This window comes from Podarcis tiliguerta, assembly GCF_965153285.1.
Source record: "Podarcis tiliguerta genome assembly, chromosome: 9".
Classification (NCBI taxonomy): Eukaryota; Metazoa; Chordata; class Lepidosauria; order Squamata; family Lacertidae; genus Podarcis; species Podarcis tiliguerta.
In genome coordinates this window covers 38,274,715-38,294,233 of record NC_139542.1, presented here as the reverse complement: position 1 = coordinate 38,294,233, position 19,519 = coordinate 38,274,715, and the positions used below count along the sequence as shown (strand labels likewise).

General features: G+C 42.5%; 2 protein-coding genes and 1 long non-coding RNA gene across 4 annotated transcripts in view; 1 reads left to right on the top strand and 2 right to left on the bottom strand.

Moving 5' to 3' along the window:
- The window catches only part of GATB (glutamyl-tRNA amidotransferase subunit B), a 62,544-nt gene extending 48,089 nt beyond the window's left edge, over positions 1-14,455 (top strand). The window contains exon 14 of the transcript XR_014515139.1: positions 14,060-14,455. The gene's annotated coding sequence lies outside the window, so the exon portion shown is untranslated. The remainder of the gene's footprint in view (positions 1-14,059) is intronic.
- LOC310685468 overlaps positions 1-19,519 on the bottom strand; it is a 190,912-nt gene that overhangs the window by 8,055 nt on the left and 163,338 nt on the right. The gene's annotated exons all lie outside the window — the stretch shown is intronic.
- The window catches only part of FHIP1A (FHF complex subunit HOOK interacting protein 1A), an 85,157-nt gene that overhangs the window by 8,055 nt on the left and 57,583 nt on the right, over positions 1-19,519 (bottom strand). For both annotated transcript variants that reach the window (XM_083457208.1, XM_083457209.1), the window contains exons 7-11: positions 14,730-14,809; positions 13,704-13,891; positions 9,766-10,809; positions 5,427-5,605; positions 4,343-4,481 (exon numbers count right to left, since the gene is read on the bottom strand). In XM_083457208.1, the coding sequence (XP_083313334.1) occupies positions 4,343-4,481; positions 5,427-5,605; positions 9,766-10,809; positions 13,704-13,891; positions 14,730-14,809 (1,630 nt within the window). The remainder of the gene's footprint in view (positions 1-4,342; positions 4,482-5,426; positions 5,606-9,765; positions 10,810-13,703; positions 13,892-14,729; positions 14,810-19,519) is intronic.

Sequence of the window (19,519 nt, the reverse complement as noted above, 5' to 3'; positions counted from 1 at the left end):
TTCCCTAAACAGGGCCACCTTCAGTTGTCTTTTAAAAGTAAAATAGTTGCTTATTGCCTTGACATCTGCTGGGAGGGCGTTCCACAAGGCAGGCACCACTACCAAGAAGGCCCTCTGCCTGGCTCCCTGTAACCTCACTTCTCGCAGCGAGGGAACCACCAGAAGGCTCTCGGCGCTGGACCTCAGTGTCCAGGCTGAATGATGGGGGTGGAAACGCTCCTTCAGTTACACAGGACCGAGGCCCAGAAAGCTGTCTGCGGACAAGTGGCGGCTTCTTCGGCCTGAAGCAAGATGAGCGCCACACCTCCAACCTTTACTGGACTTAACTGTCCAGGGGTCCTTTACCTTTACACCTTACAATATAGCTTTCTAGTCTCCAGAAAATACATTTCCTACATGCACATGTTTTCTGTATGCTCTAATCTTAAACAAAATCGTCGTCATTAAGGCTGAATATAAATCCATCGGTATTCAAAATGTAAGGTGGTGCCAAAAAAATTCCCTGTATACATATACAAACCACATTTACTTTACAGCTCGAGGAAGAAAAGTGTTCATTTTATTGGTAAAATTGGATCTGAGCATTCCGCCATAACCTAGGCACAGTTCAAATAGTCTTGTATATACCATTACCACAGGCCATTTCTACCTTATATTCCCTAATTGACATAATGATACAAGTTGATGGACAACTGGCTGCAGGCACTGCAATTTGATTGCTGACATTATGAGCTTGACTAAGCGCCAAACTTGCAGCTATCCAGGCATTTGTTTATTCTATAAGCCTTAATATGGTTGTGCATGTTGTGGGGGGGCGGGGGCAGCACAGGCAGTGACTGTAGCCTGTGTTCAGATTTATTAAAAAATGTGCAACATCTTTGCAAATGATCAATCCATATTTTTTTTTAAATAATAAAGGTGTTGGGGTGTGTGTGGGGGGGGGGGGGAGAGATGAAGAACTAAATAATATGAACCAAACTATAATAATATTCACTGAATATTGGGACTTGTCCACACAGCATGAATAAGTGTTTTGGCTAGATGAAGCCACGTTAAGAATATGATAGGGAAAGATCTCATAGTGAGCCCTAAGGGAAGACCTAAAACGGGAGCCAGGATCTAAAGAAACATAAATATAATTCTATGTCCTCGAGGGAGTTTGAGGCTTGTTTTCCCCCTCTAAAAGCATTCCTCATGTTCGCATGAAGTCTCATTTTGAAACCTAGGCCTGATTCAGATGCAGTTTATGATATAACCTAGGAGTCAGCCATAATGGAAGCCATAGGCAGGAACCTAAGCAACTGTCGATCCCAGTCATTGGATGTTGGGTTTCAAACCCAAAATCCATAGCTCAAGCTACAGTGCCTCACAACAGCAAGCTTTTCTGTAGTAGTTATCTGAAACAGCTTCCCAAATCCTATGACCTCTACTAAGCATCTTATTTACTGCACACACCCATGATAGGATAATAATACATTAAGAAGCAGGCAATGATCTTGCAAGCTCCATAGTATATTAGAAGATGTCAGTATGTCAATTATAAATGGAGCTACATTAAGATGAACCCTCAAAGGGAGGGGGAGGAGACATTGGCCTCTGCTGCTTCCCACAGCACTACTGAAATGCTTCAAATTAAATCAAGCAGAAAGGCAAGGATTTTACTTCCCAAAATAAGTGACTTCTTTACACATACTACTGGTAAGCAATTAGTCACTATGGTTACTGTGCTCATCAGATTCTGCACATTTCCCCATTACCCCCTGAACATAGCTTCTAATGAAAATTTATACCCACAAGAACAGTGCTCTGATACAGTGATTCCAGCAAGATAAGAACCAGGGCTGGGGGGAAGGGGCAGGAATTTAATTATGAAAGCAGAACACAGACCAACTTCAGTCTACGGAACATCCACATTACTTCCAGATGATTCAGGAAACAGAGGTATATTGTCTCTGAAGACAGAGGTTCCATTTAGGCACGGCTGCCAAACCTATTATCTATGCATTGGTCTAAGAGCAATCTACCACCACATCTGTTGGTGGTCGTTATACCACATCAGCTTGTGATGGTCACTGCATGCTGTGTGAAGTAGTGCTTTGATTTGTTTATCATCAACCTATAGCCAAGCAGACATCATCAGTGAGGTGTAGGGAGAGATACCCTTTCCCCACATTTTTCATAGTTTTGTAAACCTGTGACTTGCTTCTTCTTGGTCATCTTTCATCTCAATTAAAAAAACCTCCAACACAAGGACATTCTTTATAGAGAGCTCTTCAAACACTGCTTGGGATGTCACCATCCTGATTAATTTGGGGTAGGCAAGAAACTGTGACAGTCATCATCACCTCTGACTATGCGTCCTTTGTGAATAAGTAAAATTGCACCAGTTCCAACAATCCTTGAGGAGCCTCTGCTGTTTACTTCCCTTCACTTTGAGAACTTTCTGTTGATTCCTACCCTTTGCTTAACAATCCATAAACAGATCTCGCTTCTTATCCCATTACTGCTGGCTGCTGCTCTGTAGTACTTTTGCAAGGGACCTCGCCATCCCTATTTGAATAGTTTGCTGACCCCCTCAAACAAATAAGCAAAGGCTTTTCTTTCAATCAGCATGGCTTGTTTCCAGACTTAGTCATGCTTAGTACAGATCCATTGAAGCCTGTGGGTTTATGTTAGTTAGGAAAATCTGATATCTCTGTGGCAACAGCTCTACCTTGACAGGTGACATCCAAATCCTAGTACGACAAATAGAACTACTCATTCAGCACACTAATAACTGGGTGACAAGGAACTCAAAGTCCCAAATTTAAGAAGCAGTTTGGAGATGTTTAAAGGAAGTGACCTCTAGTGCACATGGAAAGTTTTATCTCCCAAGTTTCCTTTTAAACAGCTTTTGCACACAAAAAAACCTCCGAGACTGCATGGTTGTAAGTAGGCAACCTGGGAATTCTCTGCAAGAAGGTCTGGAGAAAGAATAACAGAAAAGGTGCATACCTTTCTCAGTCACAGGTAATACACTTTACTACTCATGACCCTGCTTGTGCTTCGGTCGCAGTAATAAAACTTGACCGGCTAACGCATGAGAACTGGTGGCAATATATTCAGAAGGCAGCTGCAGATGGGGAAGCTGTTCCGCATGATAAGACCAAACAACTCCTCCCCTCACCCCCAGGGAGTTATGGAAGGACTTATTTTTAACATGGTCAACTCCACTTGAGAGAGCACATTCATGAAATGTTGGACATGCTCATCTCTCACGACAATGCATAAACTGCAGAGGGTTTCCCCCCCCCCCCACTAGGATTCCTAAATGAATGTTTGCAACCACACTCCCCATCACATGGTCATTCTAAAAATAAAACAACTCACACACATATTACCAGTTACCCTTCTGCTAGTCCTGAAAAGAAGAAAACATGGTTACTCCCTTCAGGAGTTAGAAGTTATAGTGAAAAGCAGCCGTGCCCTTACAGAGATATTTTAAGGGAGTGGGGTCCATTGTCATAAAGATAACTGGGTCAACCTGGGCAAGTTACCTATCTCAACCTACCCTACCTTGGTGCCTTGTAATGAGAATAAACCAAGACAACCATGTACATTGCCCACAGCTGCTTGGAGGAAGAGGAGATGAGGAAGGGGAAGAGAACACACCTCCAATGTATAGCACAGGCTTTCTGTGCAGGAGATTCCGAGTGTAATCAATGGCATCACCAGTTAAAAGGATAAGATAGCAGGGGATGGGGAATGCATCTGCCCCAGATCCTGGGGAGCTGCTGCCAGTCAGAGTAGACAATACTAAGCTATATATGCAACTAAGTCTGCCCTAATAATATATAAGGCAAATTCTTCTGTTCCTGTAAACCTAACAGGGTATCTAAATTTTGCTCTTGCAGACAAGGCAAGATTGTTGCTTCACCCTGCTTCTACAAGAAAGCAGCCACAGCCTGTATGTCCTTTAACCAGGTCTCTTATTATAGAATAGTTCTGTAGACACCGTTGATACTGTTCCATAGATCTTCCTGAAAGGCTCAGCGCAGGCACCCCAGGGCCCAGTGTGGAGTGGCCCATACTCCCAGCGGTGCGACCACATAGTGAAGCGAACACTCAAAATATTCCAACCTTCTCCATCTAAAGGAAGGGTGGGTGGGATGTTTCACATTGTATTTAATCCCAATATATTAAGACTACCACAGAGTTAAAGCAAACCCAAAACATGCTTTCATCGGAACATAAACATAGTGAACATCTTACTAATTTGAGATCTTGTTAAAAATAAGTAATAGATAGTAATACATGTTTTTTAAAACATAATTTTATGCTTTTAAGAATAGTAGTCACTTGCCTTTAGTCAATGACTCCAGAGGAATATCTGACATGTCCACCCGTAAAAGCAGGTATTGCTGGGCTTCTATGAGTAGTCCAGGGAAGTCCTTTTCAATGGAAGCAAACTGCTCAATTTTGTTTTTCACAGATGCCAGCACCTGCCAAAACAATAGCAGCAATAAATCTTTATATTGTCATTTGAGTTGTGTCCCAAATCATCTGTTTACTGTGTCCCTTGCTCTCAAAATCACATTAAGGGCAGCTGTGGTGCCAAGCTCTGCCCAACAGCATTATTAACGCATCAACTTTAAGGCACCATTCAGTGGCAACTAAAGAAAAAGATCAGGGTAAAGTATTTTGCAATTCTTCTTTGTTTTTAAAGGAAGGGGTGGCACAGGGCGTCTTATTCTACTGAAGTGTGATTAGAAACAATGGAAATTCACAAGGGAGATCTCTAGATTTCTCATTGCAGCCTTGTGGAGTGAGGCCCAATTAGAGTTAAGCTGCAAATAAAGGTAAAGGGACCCCTAACCATTAGGTCCAGTCGCAGACGACTCGGGTTGTGGCGCTCATCTCACTTTATTTGCTGCTTCCGGGTCATTTGGCCAGCAGGACCAAGCCACTTCTGGCAAACCAGAGCAGCGCACAGAAACACCATTTACCTTCCCGCCCAAGCAGTACCTATTTATCTACTTGCACTTTGATGTGCTTTCGAACTGCTAGGTGGGCAGGAGCAGGGACCGAGCAACGGGAGGTCACCCTGTCACGGGGGTTCGAACCGCCGACCTTCTGATCAGCAAGTCCTAGGCTCTGTGGTTTAACCCACAGCGCCACTCGCGTCCCTAAGCTGCAAATATTCAGGGCTATAAAGTGTAGAACAAACTGACGCTAAAACCCAACCACATTTGCTTGCATTCATTCCTTATTCCCTTTTCCTCTTAGAAGGACGACTATAAACTCCTTGCAGCAAGGACCTGGCTGTTGCTTATGTCATTCTGTCATTCTAGCATTCATGCATAATGATGTTACTGTATACCGAGAATGTTTAACAAAAATTATATCTTCAACCATATTAGGACTTCTGTCAAACAATCATGAAGTACCTGGTACAATGACCGCACACTAGGCTGGAACACCATGTTGGTATTGAGCAGAAAGGAGCGAAGGAGGGGCTGTGGGTAACTTGCCAGATGAGTGACAATGCCAATGAGCAGCAAGTTGACATGCAAGGAGTTCTCCAACATGTTTTCCAGCTTTGAGAGCACCACACTGATAAATGGACCTGCAGATTTAAAAACACACACACACAAGTGATTAATTGTGAAAAGAACATAAGACTGAAGAAAGGAAAGGTGCTGTAATGATAAGAAGCATTGTTTTCCAGCCCATTTGGGCCTTTGGGTAAGCTCACTTTGTGCTAGTTGTAGTGCTACCAGGGCAGACTGTAGTGGAGTCCAACAATGGGCCATCTGCTTGCATCAGACTTCCACAGAAATAAGCCAAGCTCCTTCTCCCAAAAATATTGAATAAGTATCGCTTATTTTCCCTTTCAATTAGCCCCCTGCTTAAAATCCTCTCCTTCCCACCCATTCAGCCTTCTTCATTTGCTCCCATTCCACTTATTGGGCTGACTGGCATCAGCCCTCTCGCTCCAGCAAGCCACAGAGTACTCCCTTCTCATCTCCAGCAGCTGCCCCCTGGGGACAGCAGTTTCTACAGGGCTAACACAATGTCAAGTAGCCCTACATTTCCCACAGGCTACATTGGCCTAGCCTGACATGCTTCGGAGAAAGGAGAGACTCTCCCTGCACCTTAACATGACCTGCCAAGAGGGAGGGGGTCAGGAAGGGAATTCTGCCCTGTTTTCAACCCAGCACAATGGGCACTTCCTGTCTCCTCTACCTGCTCCCTGCTGTGGAAACAAGGGGATTTTGACTTGGAGATCAGCCACACATAGCAATGCTATGAGGGGCTGCACTAATGCAAGGCTGCACTGCTCTAAACATAGAACTGCCCCACCCCTCGCTCGGGAGGACACAACTACCACCAGCACCCAGCCCAGGAATTGCACAATGGCATTCTTACACATATCCTTTTCCTAAGCTTAGGAGGGAGTACAGACAGTGACAGCCTCGTGCTATTTTAGCATGGTCTTGGAGCTCTGGCATTTCACAGTGTCTACTTCATAGAGGCTTGACCAATTAATTGATATAAAAGGGTTTGAAATGGCAAGCAGGGCACAGCTGGACATCGCTGCCCCACTTGCCATGCCTAAGATGCCACTATGCAGCATAGCATTAGAATCAGGTTTCTCAGCCTTCCTACACGGCAGTTAAAATCCAGGAAGTCCATCAGAGAGGACTGTGACCTTTTCACCTCTGCTGCGCCAAGAAAAGTTTGCGTTGCCAAGGAAGGGTATTAAAAAATCAACACCTTTTGTTTAGCATAGCCATGTTGCTATATGCACAGTGCACAGGAATCATAGAACTGTAGAGTTGGAAGGGACACTGAGAATCATCTAGTCCAACCTCCTGCAAAGTAGAAATATGCAGCTGTCCCATACGGGGTTTTGAACCTACAACCTTGGCTTTATCAGCACCACGCTCTAACCAACTGAGCTATTCTGTGAAAGGCTCTGACTCAGAGGGCGAGCGCATGCATAAGGTCCCGTGTTCAATCCCTGGCGTCTCCTGGTGGAGCTGGGAGAGACTAGCAGTAGGATTGCTTGCAACCACTGCAAGTTCTCCCATGCAATCTTGCAATTCTTAATAATTATGGAGCTTCTTCTTATTTAATCCCCTTGTCCTACTGGAACACTCTTTTTCAGACACTCATGATTACTGCTGACATGATCCAAGAGCAAAAGCTGTGCAAGAGATTAAGAGAAAAGTATGGGGGTGGTAGGGACGCGGGTGGCGCTGTGGGTAAAACCTCAGCCCCTAGGACTTGCCGATCGTCAGGTCAGCGGTTCGAATCCCCGCGGCGGGGTGCGCTCCCGCTGCTTGGTCCCAGCGCCTGCCAACCTAGCAGTTCGAAAGCACCCCCGGGTGCAAGTAGATAAATAGGGAACGCTTACTAGCGGGAAGGTAAACGGCGTTTCCGTGTGCTGCGCTGGCTTGCCAGATGCAGCTTATCACGCTGGCCATGTGACCCGGAAGTGTCTGCGGACAGCGCTGGCTCCTGGCCTATAGAGTGAGATGAGCGCACAACCCTAGAGTCTGTCAAGACTGGCCCGTACGGGCAGGGGTACCTTTACCTTTACCTTTTTATGGGGGTGGTAGATACTGAATGGTAAACTATTCTGGAAATACATAAACGGCTTTAGTTGCAAAAGGGTTCTTGCTGCAAGATGAGTTGCTTCCAGAGACTTAACCATGGTACATATAAATGGCCCTGTCGTCACTAAGCTAGCTTCAAGCATCTTGTTAGATGAAGAATCTCAGGTGACAAGTGGAGGTTTACAAGCTTTGCAAGAGGAGTATCACGGACTAATTAGATCAAAATTAATGATGTTATACAAAACTCACCGTGCAGGCAGACATAAAACTAATTGGGGTCCTATTCATAATAAAAGTTTTATTTGCCACATTACATTCCCATTACTAAAATACTGATTGTGTCCTTGTCGGTGGATGAATGAGTTGGGATTTGAATCGCAATAAATTATTAGAAGGAGCGCATGCTATTTTTTTCTCAATGAACACAAAACATTAGTACCACATACAAAGATCAGTTCATTGTCCACCTTGAGTTCTGAACAAAAGAAATCCTCTTATTCCTTGACACAGAAACTATGTTTCACTGCTACAATCCTATGGGAAAGGAGGAATTAACAGAATTCTTTATGCTGGCTGTGTTTCGATGATAAAATTGTGGTTTAACAAACCAGAATATGGACAAGCTCTTGGCATTTACATGCAGCTCCTTCCTTTACATAAACGGGAAAACAAGCCAGGAGGCCCAAGGCTTACTGCAGCTCATCCTAGTAATGTTAAAATACGGTTTACTGTTACATGCCAGCTGGGCAACTGAGAAGGAAGATGCCACTCAAAGTGCTGAAGATGTATTAATACTGCAGTAATCTAAAATGTTAACTTTTCTTAATTTGACTGACCCATGTGGGTTTTGGAATATCAAAGTTACCACCAACTGCTACTGTTCAGAAGCCACAAAGCTCCTGGTCTTTTAGCAACACAAACCCAACTATTTATGAAGTTTTTTTTCGCTAAGCTGATTATTTTTCACAGTGGCCAGACAGCTGCACCAGTGGAAAGGAAATTATTTCCAGACCAGAATAATAAATCTGATAGCAATATGCTTATTCAATTGCATTACTCAGTTTAATTGATCGATGGAGTTATGTGACATCTAGCCATATTTAACATTCTCTTCGTCCCCACCCTTTCCCTGAAAAGTATTATCCGGACAATTTCTCAGTTATGTTGTATTGCCTAGATCCTTATGGGAACAGAAAAGTGCTGAAAAAATACCATTTTAAATTAGTAAGTAACAATAAATGGAAGTTTGCTTTAGTTATATGCTTTTGTCATTATGAGCACATATTTGAAATTTCCCAGCCATTTTACCACCATCATTTCCGCCCCGCCCCCCCCCCCCAATAGGGTGAATATTCATATCATGTCATTCAGAGGAGCTGAGATAATTCAGAACAGATTGTGTTCCAAGAGCTACCAAAGTTAAATAAATAACAGTGTTTTTAAGCCCAAATACAATAACATCATTACAATAAAATCCTTTTAGGGAAGTGTGATATTGAAAACAGGATGAATTCAATTCAGCAGTGCTGAGCGTTTCACAATTGGTAGGGAGCAAAATGTCTCAATGTGCAGGTAAAATGGGGCAGATGCACAGAATGGCAGCAGAGCTGCCATCTAGTGATCAGAAGTGACTAAGACATTTGCAACTTTAATTTTACAGTGAATAAACAAGGTGTTGTTGTTTTGTCTTACTAGAAATAATTGTTGTTGTTTAGTCATTTAGTTGTGTCTGATTCTTTGTGACCCCATGGACCAGAGCACGCCAGGCACTCCTGTCTTCCACTGCCCCCCACAGCTTGGTCAAACTCATGTTCGTAGCTTCGAGAACACTGTCCAACCATCTCGTCCTCTGTCATCCCCTAGACAGAGAACGAGATGGACTACAAATAATAGCTATTGTCAGATCTTTTTGTGGCAATTGCTCTTTAGCAGTGCCTGCTGTAATAGTTTGATTATCCCTTTTCCTAAATTATGTAGGGATATTTTCTAGAATTATGCTGCTATCAAGAGAATTTCTTTACAGGATATAGTGAGAAGTATATTGGTCTACATTTAATATTCAATGTCAATATAACCAATAAGTCTCTTATTCACATAGCCCTCTCCCCCACCAAGAACATTATTGTTTAAAAGAGTTTTAAGTGACTTGATTAGAAAATGTCACCTGTAAATGGGATGCTCTGGGTCCTTGCTGGATTGCCGGACCATACATCTTTTGGTCCAAAAGGTGAAGGCATACTTTCTGCTGATGGTGTGTCAGCTGAAAAATTTTCAAAGTCTTCTTCCTCTTCCACGGGAGAGATTGGTTCAGGAATAAGCAATTTAAGCTCTACCAACTCTGTAGGGGTAGAATCCAACTCCTTAATGATGTTATCACACTGGGAAATAAAATCCTCACTTTCGGGGCTCAGCAAGCTCGTGTTAGCATTGTGGTCTTCTTCTAGGCAAGACAGCTTTAGTTCCAAGTCTGGCTGTGGGGTTTCAGCAATGCTGTCATGGATTTGTTTGAGTGTTGCGTGCTGGGTCAAGTTTGAATTTTTCAGATTGTGTTCCTCCAAACTGGAGTCTGTCTGGGGACTTTTAAGGGGACCATTGGCAGGGAGCGACTGCTGATCATCTGTGCTTTGAGATTCTGACCCCGAAGCTTCCTTGTCTGCTTCCTGAGCATCCTTTTCAGCACATAACCTATAAACCATGACATCATCCTGAAAGTCTGATTCTTCTATATATGACCCTTTGATCAGCATGATTGCATTTTTCTTCATTTCCTGAATGTGCTTTGGTGGCGCTGCAGGTGGCTGTGGGTCTACATTGCCTAAAGCATTATCATGCTGTGGAGAGCCCGAATCAGATCCAGGAGAGATCCCCGTATCATAGCTATCATCCCATTCCAGCTCCAGCTGCAACTTTTCTCCCAAAGGAGTCATCTGAGAGGAACTTGTATTACTAGGTGTTCTGTGCTGAAATCGGAAAATGGGCTGATCTAGGTTTTTACCATCCTCGTCAGCTAGTGTTTGGATAAAGGTACATGGATCAGGGCTTTCACCATCATATGGAGCAGACCAAACCTGGCAGTCTTTCATACAGTGGAGTATGAGGGATTGAGCATCCCAAAGGTACTGCAGGTAACTGATATCAACAGTCTTCCCATATTCCACAATACATGTGGAGTCTGCAGTACCTCTGCTGCTGGACTCTTCAGTTGTACCTGGAATGGAATGGCAGGGAGTCACAGTTAGGGTGTCGAACAGCAACACAAGCATGCATAGAAAGATCCTATGAATATGCTTCTAACTTATACCTTGGTTACACAACTATCATAGTCACGTGGCTCATGAGTAAATAGTACTATTCCACAAGCAGGCAAATTTACAGAGAGAGATGTGGCTATTTAGATTAAGCCAAAGGAAGAAGATTTGCCAGTTTCCCTAGACTAGATAGTCCCTATTTTATGCAGACTAGTTCAATGGTCCTTAAAACTTGGAAATAAGCTCCTGAACAGCAAGATGCTATCAGCTAACAAGCTGCAACGGTGCAGAAGAGTGATTTATGCAACTGCTGCAAACACACATCTTGTCCCTGGCAACTGGGGCAAAAGGAAGGACCTCTCCCACTCAATTTTAACAAAACTCTCCAAAGCAAATTAATGTTGAGATATGTTGCTCCTAGAAGCTGCCAGATTCCACAAGATGCAGTAGAGAGAAAACTGCCCTGTCCTGTCCGTAATGGCACACAGTTTAGTGCTTCTCAATGGTCCAAGAAACAAGGTCCCTTGCCAAGCCTCTTCTAAATCAGTTCACCATAGCTGGATGAATGAACTCTACCGAACACTACTACTGAACTCCTATTTCAGATCTTGCTCTTATTATAAGCTCAAGGGAAAATCCTTCTGCAATGATCCAACTGAAGTTTAAATGACTTAAGGAAGCTCCATGTATTACAAATCAAACAGGCAGTACTGAGCAACAAAATAGCCAACTGATTGAAATTTTTTAGAGAACAGACAAACAAATGTGGAGAAAGCCTGAATTTGGCAAAATTGGTCTGTGGTGTGGAATGTCCTTTATTTTTATGGATGGCTCTAAAACATTTAGCACAACAGTTTACCTTGCAACAAGAAGTTCAATGAATCCCCCCACACACACACACACAATAAAAAGGTGTATTTTTTCATTGGCATTGCAATACTTCCTCGATCTGACTGAATTGTCAGCCATAAACACAGAAACAATGAAGTGTTAAAGATCATGTCACTGGTCACCGGAAAGGCAATTTCCACCAAATTTCCAATAAATTTGTTCAACTGACCTATGACCAAGATGTCCTAAGATATTTATGATGCTCTTGTAGACAAAATACAAAAGTTTGGGGCAATCGACTCAAGTTTTATTAGGTTGCATAGTTGACATTTCTTTCCAATGGGGAATGGTTTTACTTTTGATGGATTTGAAAGAAGGGGCAATGCTCCCCTTTACTTAGATTTTATTTCCTATCTCAAAAACTCCAAGTGTGTTATAATACATATTTAGCTGTGTTTACTGTTACAACCACTTCCGAGAGGCAGGTTAGGTTGAGAAACAACTGCTTGAAGAAAGGTACCTAGAGAGGTATGTAGTTGAGCATGGGTGTGAAACGCTGGTTTCCCATGTGCAAACAAGGGATGGGGGAAAATTTGCTCAGTTTCCATTTTAATACTAACTCGCGCGCTAAAAATGGAGCTATGCTTCAAAGGTTGCAATTCTCCAAATTTTGCAAGGCAGCTCTGAAACCAAATACTGTCTACAGAAAGCATTTATTTTTGGAGAGTTTGCACAATAATGCTTGTATTAGTGAAAATAATGACAATGTGTTGAGAAAATTGCTTGCATAAATGCATATATTACGAGAAATGCACATCAAAAAATGTGTTTTGATTTTCATGAGGAATTCTTTTCGACTTGCTAAACTGATGCGGAAATAAGACAAACTGAAGCTAAGGCTGGGGAAAAAAGAGAAACTGAAATCAACAGCCGTCTATTCCTAGTGTGAACCCAGTAGTAATGCAGACCACTTGCTGATACAGTGGTACCTTGGTTTAAGAACAGACCTGTTTATGAACAATTCAGTTTGCAAACTCTGCAAAACTGGAAGAAGTGTCCCAGTTTGCAAACTTTACCTTGGTGTAAGAATGGAATCCAAATGGTGGAAGGGCACTGGCGGCGGGAGGCCTCATTAGGGAAAGCACGCCTCAGTTTAAGAACGGACTTCCAGAACAGATTGTTCTCTCAGAATATTAAAAGCCACCACATGGCAAAGCAACTGTTTACATAAGGTAGGAAGAAAATACAAGGGTTCCCTTCCCCCACCCACCGTCTTATGGTGGACATTGGAGATATCTCCTTGATTACAGTATGTTCTTGTATACTATTTGCATGGTGTGTCAATGTAAATTACTTTCATTCACAGTATCCTGAATGCTCTTATGGGTGAATAATGCAAATACAATCAATATGCCCGTAACAGATCTTGTTGTTTATACACTGTAAATAAAAGAAAACCCTTTTTTTAAAAAAGCCTTTCAGAAGTAAAGAGTTTTCCATATTTTTGCAAATAGTCTGCATGTTCATGCACAAACACATTTATTCCTGAAACTTCCTCCTCCTGATTCTAACTAGCGGTAAGGAAATCCACACCTAATAGTGTAATGTGTGTGTAATCAGAAACTTAGCATCCTACACACAGGTATTAGTAGTAGTAAATAATCAGCTCTTCAAGCCAAATGCTGACAAAAGTAAAGAGGTTTTCACAAAATCTCATGAGACTGGTGTAAGAGAGAAGGAAGCATTTGCCTGGAACACAGAAATCCTGCACTAAAGTCCTCATGCTGCTTTAAGTGCATAGCGTGGGTGTGATGCAGGGAGGGTGTGTGTGTGTGTGTGTGGGTGTGGGTGTTCTTTCATTAGTCCAACAGAATATGAATCTAGCCAAATGTTACACATGGGAGAAATTAAGAAACTTAATGATAATCATGAACTCAATGCCACTGAATACACCACGAGGAACGAACGAGGAAAAACAGCCTGATGCCAACTTGTCCATTCAGAAAACAGGTGAAATATTTACCTGCCCTGTGTATGTTTTTCCTCCACAGGATATAATCTTTTTCTTGTTTCTCAAAAGTCAGAGTAATCCCACTAGAGCAGCAGACTGGAGTCAAGGCAAGCAATCTAGCAGCAGATACAGAATACCAATCTCGTTCCCTCACAGCCCATCTTTGGCTGAACATGATGTGATTACAGGGTATCAAGTACCTAGGAACAGAGGGTTTCATTAATTGCCATGACATAGCTCTTATAAAAAAAAATTATTCTCCAGCCCTCATTTATTCCTTAAGCTAAATCATATAGATGAGCCAAATTTTATAATACCAGCTGTCTCAGGTCCGATGACTGAACTGCCGAGTTGTTACTTGTCTGCAGGATATGGAAAATACAACAAGGATGGACTGCGGAAGAGTGGACTCCAGTTTGTACAGGATGGTGAAGGAACCAAACTGGTTCACCATCATCATAGGAATACTAGCAATTGGCATAACACTACCCAACAACCAGGTACTCAAGCTGCCGATCTTACAGGGATGTATCTGACTGGTAAGTTGTTGTGGAAGTGCAGTGCCAAGCCATCTAACTCTCATTAGGCTTTCTCAAAACTATTTTGCAAAAAATGATCATATTCTTCCTAGAGCACTCACAAATCCTAGGAAGTACTGAACCTTTTCAGAAACAAGACACATCACTCTGTATGCAGATGAGCCTCTGTCAATTTAGTCTGAATGAATGTAAATTCCTTCACTCAGTCTGCTAAATTTGTGGAAAGTCTACTTTCATTCTTCCAAGTGGTTTGTGATTTTTAAAAAATTCTCATTTTTCATTTTTTCGGCACTAGACATCCAGGATTGACAGTGAGCTTTATGTACATCCTAAAACAGAAGTATGTGATCTTCACCCACAACAGTGTAACACATACATCTCCACCTACTCACACCATGCACAGCATGGGTAAAACAAGAGGTATGAAGCAATCACAGGATACTAATCATCAGGGAGGAAATAGCAGGGCAACATCAGGAGAAAGAGTGCTTGTGTCTACCTTAAAACTAGCTGTAACATCACATCTTCACAATGCAAGCTGATAAGTGTTCTGAACAATGCCAGGGACACCACACAGAGCTAAAAAAAAAAAGATAAGCAGAGTCAAAATCTGTAATTCTCCATGCTTTCCTAAGGTAAAACATCATTTTGCATTAAAGCAGCTCACAACCTAAATTTTAGCATTTTTGAGAGATGAGATGTATGTTTTAGTCATCATCTGACAAATTAATTTAGCATGCCCCAATAAAGCCAGATGTAAGCATAGATATATACTATAATCCTTTCAGTAATGCAGTAAGGGAGAGAAAATTCCAATTAGTCAAATATGAATTTTTAAAGAGAACTGAAATGTGATTAACCCCAAACCCTCATGTAAGTATTTTTTTCTCTTTCTTAGACAGAATTATTATACAATCATCATACACAGGGTCAAATTCTGTTGGAATGATATCATGTCATATGTCTGCAACCCTCTGAAAGAGCTGGAGGCCTTTTAAGAAAAATGGTTCTGTTCCTCAACAAATGCAGAAAAACTCAGGTACCAGTCAGGTACCATCATATATTTTTTCATCAAAAATGGCTTCCCAAAAATGGAAAAGGATAATGGTTTTATGCACACCTTGCATAGAACCATTAACACTCATGCCATGTTACCAAATACATTTTATCTGTAGTTTACTAGAGGATAAGGACTAAATACAGTGGTACCTCTGGTTATGAACTTAACTCGTTCCGGAGGTTCGTTCTTAACTTGAAACCATTCTTAACCTGAGGTACCACTTTAGCTAATGGGGCCTCTCGCTGCCGGTATGCTATTTCTGTTCTCATCCTGGGGCAAAGTTCTTAACCCAAGGTACTACTTCCAGGTTAGCGGAGTCTGTAACCTGAAGTATTTGTAACCCGAGGTACCACTGTATTGGGAAAGATCTATTGTGAGAGCCACTGTATTTCACTGAAGGTAGTGTTTAGCTGCATCTGGAAGTCTGAATACTGGGGACTTGGAGTCTATTTAGATGTTTAGTAGAATTCAGGGCACATGATGCATTCCTTGATTAACGTCAGCACCCCAGCTGCTGAAAGCTTATGGCAGGGATAAAGTTGCTTGCATTCTGTGGTGCTATACTCAAATGGATGACATTAACTGCAGCTCAGGTCATGTTTCCCCACTCAAAATCTGGCCTTCCTAAATCAAGGAAGAGCATCTCAAGCCTCTCTAATGGCAGCAGTTCTCTAAAATCGTCTGAGCACAGAAACGCCTGACCTTCAGCCCTGAAGCACTATAGGCACAAAAAGGGTTTCCTCTTCCTGTCAAGTTAGGCATGATATCCTCAAGACTATCTCTTCTGTTCCTATTCTTGTACTGTGTGACTCACTGCTGCCTACACAGCTGCACAAAGAGGTGAAGGCGGACTGCTGCTTTGCCTGGAGTGCCAAGCAAAATTACATGCATACCCTTGTTTGAGAGAACAGTCTGAGGCACTTGAAGAAGGTTCACCTCATTGGTTTGGACCGCAAGGCGGCATTAAATGAAAATTCACGTGGGAAGATTATTGATTAACAGGACACTAAAACTGGATTCTGTAAAGGAACGTCATAAATGGGGTTCTGTTATTGTATAGAGTTTTTGTTCTTGCTGAGTGTTGTAATCTGTTGAAGCTGTGGAGAATACAGTGGTACCTCGGGTTACATACGCTTCAGGTTACACACGCTTCATGTTACAGACTCCGCTAACCCAGAAATAGTACCTCAGGTTGAGCACTTTGCTTCAGGATGAGAACAGAAATCGTGTGGCGGCGGCAGGAGGCCCCATTAGCTAAAGTGGTACCTCAGGTTAAGAACAGTTTCAGGTTAAGAACGGACCTCCGGAACGAATAAAGTACTTAACCCGAGGTACCACTGTATTCTCCACAGCTTCAACAGATTACAGCACTCGGCAAGATTATGAACCTATAGTTTAAAGGAATAGGATGTTGGGGGGAATGACCAAAAACATTCATGGAGAGAAACGGGGGTCTTAATTAGTTCATTAGGCGAAAGGAAAGCTGTTTTATATGTGTTCCAAGTGGACAGAAGCTCTTGCACGTTTAATCCTATCAGGTATTGCAAAACCTTTCTGCAATAACAACAGTGCTATGGTAACGTGCCGAAAGCTGTGGGGCTGGTTTCTATACTTGGCTAAGTTATACAGCAGAGAACTCATTTAGCATCACTGATGCATTTTGGCGGCGCTCCTGAGTTGCTCGTGGCTGGAGGATTCTTCGCAATACCCACCCCCTCTTGTCTGTGGAACAAATAATTATGGTACAGGAGAGACACACATTAGCAAGTTGTAAGCGACTGAAGCAGCTTGGGAGTTTTCAGAGAGTTAATCTGTTTGGAGCTAGAGTCACAGCCGTGAGTACGTGCAGCTATGTGCATGCCCTCCACTATGTGGAAATGTTTATTTGGCGCAAGGTGTCGTCCTTAATACATAAACGTAATACACACGTTGATCATTTGGCTCTGCCTGCTTTCCACCCATATGCTGGAGTGCATCCTCCATCATTTAATACTGAGTAAGTGCCAGCCAAAGAGGGGATCAGAAGTGCAGCTTGCTGAATGCAGACCGCAGCAGGTGCTTCAAGATTAACCTGCTTGCAAAAGGAAGCTCCTATTAGATTAACTATTTCTGTGGCTTAATTAACATGCCACAATTATTTTCAGAAGCGGCTCTTGGCAGTCCACTCAATACCACAGAAATACTTTTATGTTGCAAAAACCAAAGGACTGATCAAGCTGGCTGCACTGATAGCATTATATTGACATCATACTGAGCAACATCTGAATACTAAGGCAAGCGTTTTGATGCTGCATAGAGGGCCACTTCACTCTGCCTCTCTAAACTGAGACAATGAAAATACGAAAGCTTGCTTGGGGACAAGCGAGTAACGTTTTGGGAAGGGGGCGAGTGACTACTTCATAAGTCTGCACAGTTAATTTCGAACACTCAAAAATATGGTGTCATTAAAATTTTATAAAAGCCTGCTTCTGAGATGCACACTTCTGCAGTTGATTACTTAACGCACGGGGAATAACCAAAAAACAAACTCCAATTAAGTGGCAAGAAAAACACTCCAAAACTCCAATTCGGTTTTATGCTGCTGCAGGGCTGATTTTACTGCTGACTCATTGTTTTTATTGTTGTTTACATTAATAGTTTTATTGTTTTAATTGTTTATACAATTAAATTTTATTGTATTGCTATGGTTGTTTCTAATGCAGTGGAGTCGGCTTGAGGACTTGGTATAGGCGAAAGAGACAAGCAATAAACTTAAAATAAAGAAACAAATAAAATAAACTCAAATTAAGTATCAAAAACAAATTGCAAAGAGGCAGACACGACATCACACCCAGCATTAAAATAGCAATTTAAAATACTAATACCAGTTCCATGATTTATCTGAACAGTGTTATATATAGCTGATACTTTAGAATTCTTTAGAACCTCCAAATTTGTTTCAATGAAAATACGTTTTTGCCTCCCACGCCTTCCGGCTATGACTGCATAAAGATAAAGGGACCCCTGACCGTTAGGTCCAGTCGCAGATGACTCTGGGGTTGTGCGCTCATCTTGCTCTATAGGCCGAGGGAGCCGGCGTTTGTCCGCAGACAGCTTCCGGGTCATGTGGCCAGCATGACTTCTGGCAAACTAGAGCAGTGCACGGAAACGCTGTTAACCTTCCCGCCGGAGCGCTACCTATTTATCTACTTGCACTTTGACGGGCTTTTGAACTGCTAGGTGGGCAGAAGCTGGAACTGAACAATGGGAGCTCACCCCGTCGCGGGGATTCAAACCGCCAACCTTCTGATTGGCAAGCCCTAGGCTCAGTGGTTTAGACCACAGCGCCACCCGCATCCCCTAAAAGGTAAAGGACCCCTGACAGCTAAGTCCAGTCGCAGACAACTCTGGGGTTGCGGTACTCATCTCGCTTTACAAGCAGAGGGAGATGGCGTTTGTCTGCAGTTTTTCCGGGTCATGTAGCCAGCATGACTAAGCTGCTTCTGGCACAATGGAACACCAAAACCAGAGCAGTGCACGGAAACACCATTTACCTTCCCACTGGAGTGGTACCTATTTATCTGCTTGCACTTTTGGGCGTGCTTTTGAACCATACACACCATGTATTTCAAGCACATTCCACCCACAAAAAAAAAGAATCATGAGAACTGTAATTTGTTGTGTCCTGGGAATTGTAGATCTGTGAGGAGTAAAATACAGTTCCCAGTATTCTTTTGGGGGGGCAGTCATGCGCTTTAATGTATGGGGTTCACAGCCTGTGATAGAGTAACTGGGTAACAATGAATACGCCACCCAAAAGCAGAATTTATGCAGCTCAAACTTCAGATGGGAAAAAGTTTTCTAGATGTGCAGAAACTGCTAAGGAGAGAATGATTCTTATACTGGGAATTTAACTGAACCCAGTCTGTTGTAGATTCACTGGGTGAGCTTTGGTACATCACTTCCTCCCCCAAACATCCCAGGTTATCCCCCGCTCCCACCTCCTTGCAGCTCATTTCATTTTATTTCGTGGATGCCTTGGATGTTGTGTCATTCTGAGGTGAGGAGAAATTCTGGGACAAATTCCCAGAATGCCCCTGAAAAATAATAATCATATGGGCCACTTGGTGAAATAAAATGGTAGTTGTCATTGCAATATTATGTAAGAGATGAAACTGGAATTTTCCTTATTTTCTTCTTCTTCCCTCCATTTTTCTTTTTATATTGAGTCTATTAAATTGTAAGCTTGA